Raw genomic sequence first — 16,881 nt, 5'->3', positions numbered from 1 at the left:
TTCCTGCCCATAGATTGAAATTATATGCTCAGTCCCCACAAGGTATGGGCCTGAAAGTCTACAACAAACTTAAAAGCTAAAATTTTCTAAACATGGAACTAGGGATACTAAAAAAGAAGTTACATGAAATTCTTATACACAAATGTTATTACTCGTTAGAAGAGTTCATGGAAGATGAACTGATAATTTGAGCAGAATCCAACCACAAATTAGCATTATATTGTGAAAAAGAAAAATTGTTCATTATCAAGAAAGATATTTACCTATGCTGGAAAATAAGAAAATATAGATACTGCTACATAGACTAAATAGAGTTTTAAAAATTAATATTAGATACTAGTTTGTAATTTTTGACGTGTCTCCTGTACAATTATCACATGAATTGTAAGTGTATGTTATGAGACTAATAAATCACAATTCACAATGCATTTGAACACACAGTTCTGTGTCTCACCATGGACTGGCTGACATACTGTTTGCACTTGTTGAATGCTACCCACAGTACTGTTGTTTTGCATGCCACATTTATTTAAAGACGTGTGGGAAAGTTATCATAAAATCATAAAATACAAAACTGTACATTGTAGATGTACATAACATAAAAGACAGGAAAAATATAAAATATACAGATACACAAGATGTCGTTTCAGTTAATAATTGATTAAATACACTCAGAAAAGCATTTTATATTGCTGGAGTATGGACCTTCACTTGTATTCACAATAAAACCTGCCAGGAACTTTTTGGAAATTCAGATTTTCTAATTAACATATTTTATGAACTAACAAGCTATTCAGGTAAAATTATATATTTTTGGAAGCAGCAAAATTAGGGCTCCAAGACTGTGACACTGGGTATCCAAAAGGATAACATTTTGAGATTCAAAAATTCCTGAACACTTATGATGACATCAGTTTTGTGGGGCCTTGTTTTTAGGAATGATAAAATAATCTTTGAAAGAAGAGGATAAGGGCTTAAAATGCCAATCCTGAAATTAACAATTATTTTATTATGCATTATTAATGAGGTGGTTCCTGTAAATGCATGTGATTTTCAAGAATTGTAAGTTTGGAATATTTCTAAAAGTAAAATGTTTGCTCATTAATGTGTTGCCCATTTATTAAAATCAGGCTGAAAACATCAAAAAAATAATAAACTTTTTAAAAAAGACAGCTTGGGTAAGAATGTATAGATATCATATACACTGTGTTCTGTATTGTCTGTGGAGTAGGGAGCACAAAATAAACTAAAAAAAGAAAGATGTTGATAGCAGGAGTCATGTTAGAAATGTGTCTTGCTGCGTTTCATGCCATTTCCCATTTGAAACGTAACAACATGTGGTTATGCTGAAGGAAATATTTACAGTAATTAAATGTGAAAAAATTGTACTGGTGCCATGTTTATAATAATATCAACAAAAGTTCCTAAAGCTGTTTAAAGGGTCTCATTTGGCTGTCTTCCATTATCATGTTAAGCAGATTATCAAATCTGACCTGGTGAAGTGCTGTTTCAAACCCTTCAAGTAGGTCAAGTTTCCTCCTCTTCTCTTCTATGTGTAATACTTCTGCCTCCTCCCCAATTTGTTTTGGTGGGTGGCTGTTTTTGGCTAATGTTAATTGTCTAGTCTGTGTCTATGTTCTTTGCACCTCAACGGTATGATGGTTAATGAGCAGAAGTGTAGAGCAGTGAAACAGAGGGATACATTCTGTATATTTTAAAGTAAATAAGAAACCTCTACACTATGACTGCTATTTTGAAAAATTCAAATACTTCAGATTGATGAATGAAAGACAGCCAGATGTTGTGACATTGCTGTGTGTTAACTTTGATTTACTGTGATTTATTAACCACTACCTCAATTAAGTGAATAGTAGTAAAAACATATTAGGCATATTATTTTATATGCTCGGATTGTGTTGCAGGGTGATACTGGACCACCGGGAAAACCTGGCAACGAAGGACCACCCGGATCTCCTGGAATTTTGGGACCACCTGGACCACCTGGTCCTGCTGGAGAACCTGGAAGTGAAGGTCCTGCAGGCAAAGCTGGGCCACCAGGAATAGCGGGACGGCCGGGAGACAAGGGACCTCCGGGACCCCTCGGTTCCCCTGGACCCAGCGGTGCTCCGGGTCTGCCTGTAAGTGCAAAGTCTTCACCTATAAACAACATGACTACATGTCTGCTCTATGTTGAAGTTCTGCCACACAATTTTTATCCACTTCTTGCTAAGATGTGTGTCCTGATTGCATGTCATGTATTCCAGTGATTCAGCACACAGGATCACATTAGCAAATGATTTGGCAGCAATAATACATAATTCGTGTGGGGAAGTTGCTACTCACCGTATAGCCGAGATGCTGAGTTGCAGATATGCATGACAAAAAGACTGTCAAACAAAACTTTCGTCCAGACAGGCCTTCATCAGAACAGACCATACACACACATACTGGCATGTGCACAAAAGCAAAACACACACGTGATCATAGTCTCTGGCTGCTTTGGCAGTGGCAGCCAGAGACTTTGCTAATGTGTGTGTGAGTGTGTTTGCATATGCACTTGTGTGTGTGTGTGTGTGTGTGTGTGTGTGTGTGTGTGTGTGTGTGCGTGTGCGTGTGTGTATGTGTGTTGTGTTGTGTTACCTATTCTGATGAAAGCCTGTTGGCCGAAAGCTTTGTTTGACAATATTTTTGTTGTTCCTATCTGCGACTCAGCATCTCCTGTATATGGTTAGTAACAACTTTCCTATTCGTGTTATGGACATTATTTTATCTTGGATTTTCCATTGTTTGAAAATTCATATCGAGGAACATTAAATACCGTATGCTAAGGGTTCAGTGCTTGACCCGTGCCTGTTCTTGGTTTATGTATGCAGTTTGCCTGGGACATTGGGGGACTCTTCAAAAAGTGCAACATCCTGAAAGCTCTTGAAAGCAATGTTTACTGTGGCCTGGCCATTTGGAATGAATGGATGGTAATATACGACACAGAGGTGGACCTCAGAGGAAATAAGGAAGTGCCATCAACTGAGAAGAAAGTGGATGACAGATGTCAAAGACATTATGGACACCAGGAATCTCTAAGTGGGGGAATGAGAAGACTAAATCATGCAGGTTGAGAAGTGAGAACTAGCATTAACTATAGTCATTGAAAGAGGACAGAAGAGGGCAGGATTTAATTTTCTGTGTATGTATGTCTGTCTCTCTCTCTCTCTCTCTCTCTCTCTCTCTCTCTCTCTCTATGTGTGTGTGTGAGTGTAAGTAAGTGAGAAAGCAGTTTTCCGTGGGCATTTTACTGTCATCATTATTGCTCAGTGACAAGACCACATTTTGTATAATTTTAGTAGCACAATACAGCATTATCAAAGTGACAGCTTTCCTTGTAGTGTACCATAAATCTTGAATTGTTTTTGATTTAGGTGATAGGGACCAATCTTTCCAGAGGCCACTGCAATATTTCTTTTATTAACATGAGAAGCGAGTCTCATGTCTTTTCATATCCCAAAATTTTTCTCTAAAATTTTATAAGAAGTTGTGACTGTTAATGCCAGTTTTGTGCTTAAGTTTGTCATCTAAGCAGAGTAGTAGGCCCACAAAACTGAAGTACTTATTTTTGTAACAAGCAGTGGACTGATCATGGGCTGAAACTGAAACACGTGATGAGAATTTGGTATGATACAGATTTCATTGTGCATTAAATAAAGAATATTTGCTACAGGAGATTATTATTTATGATTGAATTGTATGGCACTCACATTTTCTGAAAATGTTCTTTCTGAATTAATTTATTTGCCACTGTTACATAAGAAAATGAAATAGGAAAATATCTGCAAGAAATATCGCAATACGACACTTCTCTTAGGTCTTTTCAGGATAAATGTTTCCAAGAAAGAAAGCTGCCAAATAGGTATGGACACAGTTATGATGATAGATGGAGAAACAGATAATGTCAGCCTGGACAGTTATATCATTATTTTTAGTGTAAAAATCATTCTAACTGTAATGTAAATTTATGACATATCTTGTACACAGAGGAAATGGATTGCAAATGTACATCAGCAGTTGAGTAGTAGGAAGAGTGAATGATTGTCCACTAGTTTACGTTTCTTTCATTTTTAAATCTAGATGAAATCTAGTCACTCACTGTCATTTATATGTCACCGAATGAAACATTAATATTTTTCCCTGTGTTGCAGGGGCCAGTTGGACCTACCGGACCACCAGGACCTGCCGGAGAGAGAGGTCCGAGGGGAGAGACCGGACCACAGGGTGTCGAAGGACAGCAGGTAGGTGCACTGCCAGGGCACAGTGTCGGCATCCGTACTCCGCAAGCCACTGTCGAGTGTGTGACATAGGGTTCTTCCTGTTGTACAATTTATTAGGGTATCGTACTACTCCATTTGCATATAGAGTGCAGGAAGAATTACAGCTTAAATGGCCTCTGTGCATTTCCTAACTAGTCTAATCTTGACTTCAAGGCCTCTATAGGAGAGTGAAAGATGCAGGGTGTTCAAAAAGTCTCTCCGCAGTACCGTATGATTGTTAGCCACGCATGCCGTATGATTATTCGCCTGCCTGGGTTACTTCCCTTCAAGTGGACTCTCCCAACATTCCACTGTTTTGTTTAGCTCAGCCAGCATCAGTAGTATCATTGGTGTGTGTCGTTATGTGTCGACGTGAACATTTAAGTTTAGTTCATTTGTTTCATTTTTCTCACTGTTAAAATGCTAACCACTGAAGAATGTGTGTTTTTAGTCAAACAGTTTCAGTTTGTCAAACATTTAATTCAATTTTCCCAGAGACAACACTCCCACATCGTGATACTGTGCGAGATTTGATTAACAAATTTTGAAGTACGGGTTCAGTGACAGATGCACTGAGAAGTGGTCGTCCTAGCGTTTTGTCTGAGGATAAACTACTCGATATTTCCAATAAAATGTCCACGAGTCCAAACAAGTCAGTAAGAAAACTTGTTCCGACACTGACATTGATTTTCTGGGCAAGTCAGTAAGAAAACTCGCCCAGGAAATCAATGTTAGTGTCGGAATGGCCCACACACCTGTAAGGAAAAAATTAGAACTTTTCCTATACAAAGTGACAGTCGTGCAAGAACTGAAAAATACTGATCATGGCAAGAGACTGCATAATTGTCAATGGTTCAAAAATTTCGTTCAACAAAATGGAAGGGATATTCTTCATGAAACGCTTTTCACTGATGAGGTGTGGTTTCCATCTTTCTGGGTACATGAACTCGCAAAATTCTCATATGTGGAGTACTGAAAATGCATTGTGTATTCATAAGGAACCACTTCATTCTGTGAAAATAGGAGTTTCGATTGCAATTTCTAGATGTCGGATTGTGGGTCCCATATTTTTCAATGAAACAGTAAACACACAACGAAACTGCAGTGATATTCTGTACCCATTCATAGGAGTACTTGTGTTAAAAGTGAAATACTGAACGTTTATTTTCAACAAGATGGCGCAACCGTGCATACAGCTCGCGTTTCAATGTCACTGCTTGCTGATGTTTTTGGTGATCGCATAATTTCACAGGGTCTTTGGCCTCCACAATTGCCTGACCTAACACCACCTGACTTTTTCTTCTGGAGTGCAGTGAAAAAACTGTCCAAAATCCATCTATGAATTGAAAACTGCTATATTCACTTTCACTGTTTCTGTTACAGAAGGAATGTTACAGCTTGTGTTTGGAAACATGATGACAAATTGAAATGTGTATTCAATAAAGGGGGAGGGGGGGGGGGGCGTTTCCAACATTTAATGTGAAAATTTGTAAGTAAAAATGAATATTCAATAAATTAATAACTTTTATTCCACTGAATTTCATTTCGGTATATTCACTGCGGCATACGGCATTACGGCATGTGTGGCTAACAGTCATACGGCACTGCAGAGAGACTTTTTGAACACTCCGTATGTCAAGATCCTTCATTTAATACTGGTTCTCAAAACATTTTAAGTAGGCTTCTGTGGGATAATGTGCATCTGTCTTTGAACTTCTAACAGTTTGTGCAGCTCTTCTCTGTGTACATTCAGTACCTCATGTTAGCCTTGGCTCCCACATTCTCAATCAATATTACAATCATGTGGGTTTGATTTCAAATTTTTTGTAGTTCAGCTACATCACTTTTCTGTGTCACTCTGGAATGTAACAATTTTGGGAGTCCCCGGCTTCCATTTAGCAGCTTTTTTGTTCCATATTGTGATTACCAGAGCGCAACATACCATTTCAAACTTCAACAATAAGAGAAAGCCATGTGTCACTGAGAAAAATATAGTATGTTCTCCTACATTTCGTTAGTTTGAGAGGATTCCTGCATTATTTTAGACTGTGAAGTTTCATTAAACACATGAAAGGTATCTAAACACTTGTATGAAGTGCCAGCTGAATTTCATACATGCTCGTATTTTGAATAGCATGGTCATACTGGTGAATTCTTGAACAAACTACCACCATGAGAATTTTTTCAATATTTTTAACTGATTTTGCAGGTCATAATGTATGGATATTTGTACATATCAAATAAACGCTTAAGAAAATTTCTCTCAGGATGGAAAGGGCTAAGATGGGATGCAGAAACGATTCATAAGTAGTCTCCTTTGCAAACCGACACCATTTTCCCAATGTGTTACCAGTGATATTTTGTTGTCAGTCCTCTGACTGGCTTGACGCAGCCTACCACAAATTCCATTCTTGTGCCAACCTCTTCAACTCAGAATAGCACTTGCATACAGCATCCATTATATATTGGATATTTTAATATCTGACAGTGGTTCGGATTCCCTGCCTGGTTCGTCTATCAACAGGAAAAACATGCCGTAGAGACTCTGGCTACAGATTCCAGTTGCTGTCAGCTGCTGCTTTTCCCTGTGTGAGGCACTGCCATGGTAACAAGTGTGTAACATGTAGCCAGCCATTGACATGAGAAGGCCGATGAATATTGTGGCCAGTAGAGATCTGACATTGCCTGGTTCATGTTTGTGATTCAGATTACTCCCTGGACAGTCGTACACACTTAAGACGACTTCACTAGTCTCTGTACTTATTTTCAGTTAGCAGTTTACTTCGTGATCCCCACCAGCCTTTGTGTTACTAGCAGTGTGAATGATCGTAAATTGTGTACTACTTATGCAGAATAGAATAGAATAGAATAGTTATGTTCCAATCTCTGTCTTCGAATAGAGTTTTTACACTTCTCAGTTCCCTCTAGTACTGCGGAAGTTACACCTTGGTGTCTTAACACAGCTCTTACCATCCCATCCCTCCTTCTTGTCCATGTTTCCCACTTGTTCCTTTCACTGGCAGTTTGTTATCTTACTGATCAATCTACTCACAATTTTCAGCATCCTTCTACATCACCAGATGTCAAATGCTTTGATTGTCTTTTTTTCTGAATTTCCCGTTGTCCACGGTCTACTTCCACACAATTCTGTGCTCCAAATGTACATTGTCAGAAATTTCTTCCTCAAATTAAGTCTGATACTGATTGACTTCATTTAGCCATGAGTGCTCTCTTTGCCTGTGCTATTTTCTTTTTATGTCTTTATTGCTTCTTCCATCATGGGTAATTTTGCTTCCAAGGTAGTAGAATTTCTTCATCTACTTGGGAAGTGTACAGTTTCACATATCTGACTATTTAAAGTGGGTTGTCAACATTTAAATCACTTTAAAATGCTATTACAATCTAACTGAATATTTGTGTAGATTTTTTCAATAGCACTTCGGTATAGATAGCTGCATCATCTGCAAAACAGTCTATTGGTACTGTTAATATTGTCTGTCAGGTCACCTATAAACAACAGCAATTAGAAGTTTAGTTTCACTCAATTCAACTAATGCTGCACAACTTTCAAATATCTGTTCAGTGCAGTATCGTCATACGTCTATGGACTCGAATGAAATACTGTTTTTTACATACAGAGCCAATCCCCCACCCCGCAAAGAACTCCTTGAGAAACAGCCAGCTAATCTGTTGCCTTGTAAAGGAAGCCTCTGAATTATCAAATTATTTAAGCGGTGCTCTGATATACCAATAATTTCAGAGTTAACATCTATTAGCAGTTCACTAACTTTATCTCTAATACCTCTTATATTTTGATTCCTTCTCTACCTGGAAATATTACATCCTCTCGAGGTGAGCCCTTAGTTAGAGGCACTTCCTTTAAGCAGGTATACCTATCAGCTGACTTCAGTCTTCTATCGAGAAAGACATTTTGCAGACTGCAAAGAGAAACACCTAACTTCACTAGTGAAATAAACTAAAATGTTGATAGAAGAATGCTAACAGTCAATAACTGCATAAAACTGTCATTGTTGTAGCTGTTTAGTCTATTTCAGAAGTCAAAATCTTGCATTGGCACTCAAAGGGGGAGCAAGTTATTTCTAACTGTGCTACCCTCTGCTGCATCCATCTGACTTCCTCAGTCCATTATTTTACAGATATCATATGAGACTGAACTTTCTGGAATCTTTGTTGGTTGGCATGGAGGATGTCTCTCTATTCGAAACACCTCATAGAGAGGTCAAATGAATCTCCTGTGAGAGTGTCATTTTTTCTTCATTCTTGAAATGTCTTAGAAATATGAATTTTTAGCTATTCACTAGAGGTCTCTTTCATATTAGGTAAATGTAGAATTGAAACAACAATTCCTTCTCATCAACATTGAGGAAAGTTGTAAATCATGACAAAGAAATATAGCTTATATGTTCCTATGCAAGTTGTAATCAACTTGTCCTTATTGCTTCAGACCTAGTGTGTGTTATATATAGGTTTAGTGCGAGGTTCACAGTTTCTTACTAAATGAGATTGTACAGTGATTGAGATGATGATAATGTATTATAAATAAGCAGACTACAAATCTCCATATACCTGTCCCAGTTTGGGTTTTCCATGGTAAAACCATGTCATCAGATAATCACTAGATTAGATCGCAGTTTCTTCCTGTCTTTGCCAAACCTGATCTCCTACTTTACCTCTTATGACCTCTGTGTTGATACAGCATTAAACTAAATTTACTTCATTAAATTCTTTTAATAGTAACATACACTTTATTATGTTTCCCGGTACAGATTTGTTGCCTTTCATTGACACGTACCTTCTATGCTGGTATTCTCAGAACATATTCATTATCCTCAGTCAGTCAGTCCAACCTTGTGCAATTTTTTTTGATCAAGAAATAGTCAGAGATGAGTTGTAAATTTGTTTCGCTGTGACCTCTTTTAAACGTAAATTTGCAAATTTGCAGTATTTACTGATAAAATGAATTGTGTACTTTACTTCTGACTTCAAATTTTTGAAGGTTGTGTTCCGGTAAGAATCACTTCAGAAATTAATCAAAGAAAATTTATGTACACTGTGTATTCTAAATGGTGTATGGAAAGGAAAGGGGATATTATGAGAAAAATCTACGGTATAGATTATTATATCATTGGAAAGTACAGTATATTGTCAATAGAAATTATTCATTTCATATCTTATTTCACAATGACTGTATGGAAAGTAAACTCTGTTATGTTGTAAATAAAATACTGGAATAATTAAAGGATATATATTAAAGTTGACAAATTCCCTCCCCATAGAACTCTGAGACTGCAACCAACTTGTGACAGTAGAGTCAACATCATTTGCACCCAGGCCATATTTCATTTGCATGTAGAAGTGGAAATTTCTTGGAGCCAAGTCTGCAAAGTATGTCCAACATTCAAAATTATTGCAGTTGAAATGACAGAAGGGGTATTACAGAACATATTTTACATTTGGTAAGATTTTTATGTGTGATGTTCATTTTTAACAGCTCTTATAGGCTATAAGCAGACATCTCCCCCCTTTTCATAAATATTGGCTTTTGGTTCAGTGTAATCACCAATATTAATACCACAATTGAAATGTGCCCTCTACTGAAGGTTTCACTCTGTATATTCTTATAGATTTTTTTAGTTCCTTGAAAAATTCTCCACATCTGCTGTATGGGTTGAGTTTTCTAATTAACAGGGACATTTTGAGAATATTTTCCCAGACTAGTGACTTATTGTTTGGTGCCACCCCCCCCCCCCCCCTTTCTCTTTTTCCCCCATGTAAAATTTCACCTGCATCAGTTTTCACTATTAATTTTGATATGCACTGTATTCAGATCTCGCATGTAAGTATCTCTTAAGCGGCTACTGCTAATTGTGATATGTCCCGTACAGCCTCTGTCGCCCATCTCAGCTTGATACTGCAAGTGATGGCCTGTGTCATTTGTGCTTTAAACCGGGCCTTCTAATTATGCCAGTAAATTAACAGCAGAATCAACCTGTAGTTCACTCAGAGACTGACTACAGTGTTCTGACGAAATCCTATCATTATTTGTGTAACAGTTCTGCAACAGCGTGAAACCATAGTGTGTCATTAAATTCCATTCCTTACACCTTCACTGGCACCCCATCATTTCTCTGATACCTGGGAAATAAGGCAGGACAGGGTCATTGACATATCAAATACTGACATTTTTAAATAAAATATAACTGTCTACAATAACTTTAATAAGCAGTTCTAATAGCTGTATCATTTTTAGTGAAATTAAATACTAAAGAGCGGGGTGTGGGGTTGAGGGAGGGGAGAGGATGAGAACTGATGTAGCTTTCTCACTGTCATAGCTCTAGTGCATCTCTACTTAATACGTCACACAAAGTCAGAGATTGGTTTTCTGGATAGGCCTCATCTCGTAATGTGAGATCCCGAGTAGTAATGTACATGTGTTCTGCCTTAGATTTCAGTGTTTGTGTTTATATTCATGTCTGATTATTTGTGTTTAGCTAGCTTATCTCATTTTAGGGTCTACGAGGAAAACCCGGTGCTCCTGGACCGGAGGGTGCCAAGGGAGAGAGAGGAGAAGAGGGGCCGAAGGGCGCCAAGGGCCACCGAGGACTCATCGGGCTGCAGGGACTGCCCGGACCCATTGTGAGTATGCACACACGCACACCTGTACAGCCACATTATGCCAGATGAGTACAGTCAGCATACTGCTCAAAAAGGATTCATCCAAAAGCAAGCAAGTTTTTCTGGTTTGTTTATGTCTCTGTCAGTGACTTAATACTACCACCATTTGGTGAGCTGTGTTAGTATGCATATTCTCTGCCTGGACACCAGCCAGACATGTAGTCATCAAAATAATTGTGCATAAAATTGAACTGACAACTTAGCTGTACAACCAAAGGGTATACCATTAATGGTCTTGCCAAGAAAATCTGAGAGATAACAGCTAAACAGGTAATTTGAAGAGCTTGAAATTTTTACTAATTTTTGTACTAAAAAAAAATTCTACACCAGTCATTAAATGAGCAAAGGGATTTTTGTAAAAAAAGAAAGCCTTTTTTAAATGTATTTCCAGGTATATTATGATGTCTTTTTTTCCAACTTACACTTGTCTAATAGTAGCCTGATTTAACTGTGCCCAAATACTGGCTGCTTGGCAAACCCTTGCAGCCACAGTTGACCAGTTTGCCACTTGTCGATCACATCTGTAGGCAGGCGTTGTATAACCTAGTTTACCTACACCAGTACTTGCCCAATTTTTTACCAGTTTTCACTTTGTGAATGTTATATATATTTCACAATCAGTTTCATATTGTGAATATTTCAACGATGTTTTTGCAATTTAAAAGTTACTCATCTTACACTATTTTGTAGTTAAATGTAGCCATCAGTTCCACCCATCAGAGCACAGATACGTTTATACTGTCTGGGTATCTATGACTCGTGTAATAAAGCACATCTCTCTGGCTGCAACATAACTCTCTCTGCTTAGCTTTTTTGCTGTTACATATCATTTTTGCAGCCTCTTATCATTTAAGCACTCACTTGAGCAATTTTAACCCTGCTGCTGTCACATTTTCACGTGTCTCAGTATAAATGAATCATCCAGGCAGTGAGGAATAGAGCAGATGCAGAAATGGGCACACTCACCTCTTTGTGCAGTGGGGTAATTATGAATAAATTGGTGTGTTTTAATCCACGATGGTGTGGGCTACATTATTTCATAAAACCACTAAATCATTTTTCATTTTACTAAGGAGGAGAAACGATATTATTCTACCAAAGCAGTCACACAGTTTCTTCCACCAGCCCCTGCAACAACATAGCAGAACAAGAAATAAGAGACTCTAGTGTCTTGTTCATTTTTCCTTTTGTGTGTTACTGTGAAACATATTCAAGTACTTATATATGTCAGTCTGATTTTGTAATTTAGTTTCCTATTGTTGTGCTATCTCACTTTCTCTTCCTTTCAAAACAGATTATTTGATGACTTGCCAAGAATTCATAACTGGTAATGATATTGCCTGTATGACCTGAACCTCAAATAACAACAGACAGATTCCTGTCGATGTTGAACCGTAATCTTCTGCACCTCCCCTCTAATTTTCCAAAATGTATAATTTTTTAATGTCTGTTAATAATACTTGAATTTTTCCTCCTGAAGATAACCTCAAATTAATTCTTCTTTTGGAAGGAAAAAAAAACAAAACAGTTTTACATTTTATTGCTGCAGAAGTTCTGTGCTAAAGTGTCTGTGGATTTTCAGGGCCCCCCTGGAGACAAGGGAATGATTGGGCCTCCTGGACCACCAGGAAAGGACGGAGAAACTGGAACCAAAGGTAAGCCAGTAGAGGCAGTGTCTGCCTGTTATCAAGAGCAGTGTATTAGTCTTACACATTTCCTCAGCTTTCCTTAATTTGAGCTTATGTTTTTGGAATGTGAGGTAACTGAACTTTTATTTACAATGCCGTTGTCACAGTCTTCAGTCCATAGACTGGTTTGATGTGGCTCTCCTCGATACTCTATGCTGTGCGAGCATCTTCATCTCTCCATAACTACTGCAGTCTACATCCATTTAATTTACTTCCTGCATTCAAGCCTCGGTTTCCCTCTACACTTTTAAAAACCTCCTGTCCCCCACCCCCAATCTTCTCTACATTTCGCAAGTCACAATTCCCTGATGCCTCAGAATGTGTCTTTTAGTCAAGTTGTGCTATAAATTTCTTTCTTCCCTGATTCAATTCCTCTTCATTAACTACCTGATGTACCCTTCTAATCTTCAGAATTTTGTGTACCATCACATTTGAAACTCTCATATTCTTTTCTTGTCTGCTCGATTCGTCCATGTTTCACTCGCATATGAGACTGCACTCTGGACAAATTCTTCCATGAAAGACTTCTCGTCATCTCTCTCTTTTCACAAAAGCTTTTCATGTTACTGCCACTCTACGATTTATATCATCTACACATCTGTCATTATCAGTTAATTCGCCCTGAAAATAACAAAACTACATCTACTACTTGCTGTATCTCACATAGTAATCAAATTTATACATCTACATGGATACTCTGTCTACATGTATACTATGCAAAGCTCTTTGATGTGTGTGGCAGTGGGTTTGTCCCTTTGTACCAGCTTTTAGGGCTTTCCGCTGTTCCATTCCTGTATGGAGCATAGGAAAAATGACTGTTCAAATGTCTCTGTATCTTCTGTAGCTAATCTGATCTTATCCTATGGGAGTGATATATAGGAGGTGGTTGTATATTTGTTGTATATCCATAGAGTCATCATTTAAAGCCGGTTACTGAAACTTGTAGAATTTCTTGAGATAGTTCCAAGAGTTTGTCAGTTCAGTTCTTTCAACATCTCTGTGACACACTCCATGGGTCAAACAAATCTGTGAGCATTTGTGCTGCCCTTCTCTGTATACATTCAATATCTGGTATGGGTACCACACACTCTAGCAATATACTAAGATGGGTTGCATGAACAACTCGTAAGCACTCTCCTTTGCAGAACGATTGAATTTGGTCTAGTATTTTACCAATAAACTGAATTCTGCTACCTGCATTACCCATGACAAAGTCTATGTGATTGTTCCACTTCGTGTCCCTGTTATATGTTGCAGACAAGTCTTTTTATGAGAGTACAGATTCAAACTGTGACTCACTAAAATTATTCATAGGATATTGTGTATTTTTATTTTGTGAAGAGCATGGTAATGCGCTGTGTTTTTGGTGTCTCCATTTTTTTGTCAAAACCCTGTAGAAGAAAGGGCAACGGCAGTGTGTACACCGATTTGAAAGTTCACAGCTGTACTGGGACTTGAACCTGAGATGTTTCTCTGTTGCAGGCAAGTGCTCTAAGGGCTGAACTCTTGAAGCAAGACTTACGTTCTGCCCTCACAGCTTCATTACTCTCAGTATTTCTTCTCCTACCTCCCAAACTTCACGGAAGTTCTCCTGTGTACCTTGCGGGAATACTGCACACTCAGTTGAAAAACGAAAATTCATTCTGGAGATAATCTCCTGCAATGTGGCCAATACATTTCTCTATGATATTCTTCCTTCCATGATGCTAGCCCTGCGATATATTTGGGAAACCTTGTGTGAAGTTTGGAAGGTAAGAAGCACCAGCAAAAGTAAAGTTGTGAGGGTAGGTTACAAGTCACACTATGGCGTTTTAGTTGGCAGAGAATTTGCCTACGAGAGAGGAGGGTCCCAGGTTTGTGTCCCAGTCGGGACGCACTTGTAATCTGATTCATGTTTGTGGTAACCTGAATAATTAAGCTGAAGTCAAAATATGAAAAAGAGCTCAAAAACATAACAGAACCATCTCAGGTCTGAACTGCACCTGCCGCACACAGCAGGTTAAATGTCTTTCTGGGGCATCAGAGTGTTCAACACCTCACACCTACATCTACATCTACACGTCTGCATAGATACTCTGCAAGCTACCGAACAATGCATGGCGGAGGGTACCCTGTACATAATTTCCTTTCCTGTTCTACTCGCAAATAGAAGAAGCAAAAAAGACAGCCCATATGCCTCTGTATGAACTCTAATTCTTCATATCTTATATTCATGGCTCTTATGCGCAATGTAAGTTGGAGGCAACAGAATCATTCTGCAGTCATTTTCAAATGCCATTTCTCTAAATCTTCTCAGTAGTGTTCCTCAAAAAAAAAAGTCGCCCTCCTTCCAGGGATTCCCATTCGAGTTCCTAAAGCATTTCTGTATCACTTACATGTTTTTCAAAACTACCTGTAACAAATCTTGCAGCCCGCCTCTGAATTGCTTTGTCTTCCTTTAATCTCATCTGGTATGGATCATAAATGCCTGAGCAGTACTCAAGAATAGGGTGCACCAGCATCCCCTATAAGCAGTCTCCTTTGCAGGTGAACCACACTTTCCTAGAATTCTCCCAATAAACTAAAGTCAACCATTTGCCTTCCCTACCACAGGCTTCACACGCTCATTCCATTTCATATCACTTTGCAACATTACACTCAGATGTTTAAATGACGTGACTGTGTCAAGCAGGGCACTAGTAATACTACATTCAAACATTACAGGTTTTGTTTTATTTTTCCTACAAATAATTTGAAAAGAGGTGATAACACAGCTCATCAGATCCCACTAAAAATTTTCAGTCAGCTAGTATCCAGTTTCTGTGTTGTTTGTCTGATTGAAGACATGCACCTCAGTTTGCTCCTGTGAGCAATGATCTTTAATGAAGAACTTTACTTCCAATTTCCATAACAGTTAGGTGCCTTTATAATGCCCTGGAAACTGGTTGAGATCAACCTCTACTCACTGGCAGCAGCAGTTCGTGTAAGGTTTTAAACCAATTTTTTCACAACCATTCCCATAATACCACATTATATGGCTGCGAGTGGTTGACCATTCCTCGTACAGATGGTGGACAGTCCACATCGATACACTGACAAATTTGGCAAGTTCATTCTCGGTGTGGTCATGGCTACATATGAACACAATGGTTCCTTTTTGCCATTCTGACATCACTGTGTCATCCTGCCTTACTGTGCTCCTTCCATACAACCAACTGGCACACACTTACAGGATGGTGAAGTTAAAAGGAGAAAATAGACAGTTTTATGCAATAAATGATAGCATTTGTCTATCATTATTTCAGTTTATTGCTCGAGTGAAGCTAGATGCTTCTCTTTGCGGTCTGCAAAATGACTCTTGATAGACGAAAAAATTGAAACTGTGAAGCATATGTGAAAACAGGTTCGATTAAGGAATGAGTGAAATTTTCAGAGCTGTGTATCTGGATAGAGGAAGAGAACAATACAGAGTCTGTATAAAAACTGGCACACATACGGATCTGTGCAAAATGTAGAACAACAAAGGATTCCTTCAGTTTGCACACCAGAGGTTATTGCAGTCATTCACCGAAGAATTATTCAGAGCTTAAAGAAATCTAGCAAGTGCATATAAGTAGGAAGAGTTCTCATTGGCTGTTGAAAAGTCTTTAATTTAAAGCCATATCACATGATGGTTGTGCACCAATTACAGGATGATGACAGTCAGATATGTGTTGATTACTGCATGTGGGCTTTTCAATAACATCAACAATGGCTTGTTACACCCTTTCCATTAGATCGTTTGTGATGAAGCATGCTTTCATCTTTCTGGTCATGTGAATTCACAGAACACGAGGTACTGGAGAACAGAGAACCCTAATACTGTGTGTCAGCAATTACTCTGTTTTTGGGGGGGGGGGGGGAGGGGGGGGGGGGAAATCGGCATTCAGTGCCTATAACAGGGACACACATCATTAAACCGATATTTTTTGTCACTATGCTCAACACGGTTGCATAATATATGGAAATTTTTTGGTACATTTTGTGCTCGGCTCACTGAAAATGAAAGACAATACTACTTGAAACTTCCTGGCAGATTAAAACTGTGTGCCGGACTGAGACTCAAACTCAGGACCTTTGCCTTTCGCAGGCAAGTGCTCTACTGTGAAGACGGGGCATGAGTTGTGCTTGGGTAGCTCAGTTGGTAAAGCACTTGCCCGCAAAAGGCAAAGATCCTG

The 16,881-nt window shown here is 38.5% G+C and overlaps 1 protein-coding gene across 1 annotated transcript in view; it reads left to right on the top strand.

Annotated features, from left to right (window-relative positions):
- The window catches only part of LOC124552403 (collagen alpha-1(I) chain-like), a 255,146-nt gene that overhangs the window by 213,224 nt on the left and 25,041 nt on the right, over nucleotides 1-16,881 (top strand). Inside the window, exons 26-29 of the mRNA XM_047126667.1 lie at nucleotides 1,923-2,138; nucleotides 4,194-4,283; nucleotides 10,833-10,958; nucleotides 12,580-12,652. Of these exons, the coding sequence (XP_046982623.1) occupies nucleotides 1,923-2,138; nucleotides 4,194-4,283; nucleotides 10,833-10,958; nucleotides 12,580-12,652 (505 nt within the window). The remainder of the gene's footprint in view (nucleotides 1-1,922; nucleotides 2,139-4,193; nucleotides 4,284-10,832; nucleotides 10,959-12,579; nucleotides 12,653-16,881) is intronic.

Source organism: Schistocerca americana, chromosome 10 (genome assembly GCF_021461395.2).
Source record: "Schistocerca americana isolate TAMUIC-IGC-003095 chromosome 10, iqSchAmer2.1, whole genome shotgun sequence".
Classification (NCBI taxonomy): Eukaryota; Metazoa; Arthropoda; class Insecta; order Orthoptera; family Acrididae; genus Schistocerca; species Schistocerca americana.
This window is presented reverse-complemented; position numbering and strand designations above follow the sequence as displayed.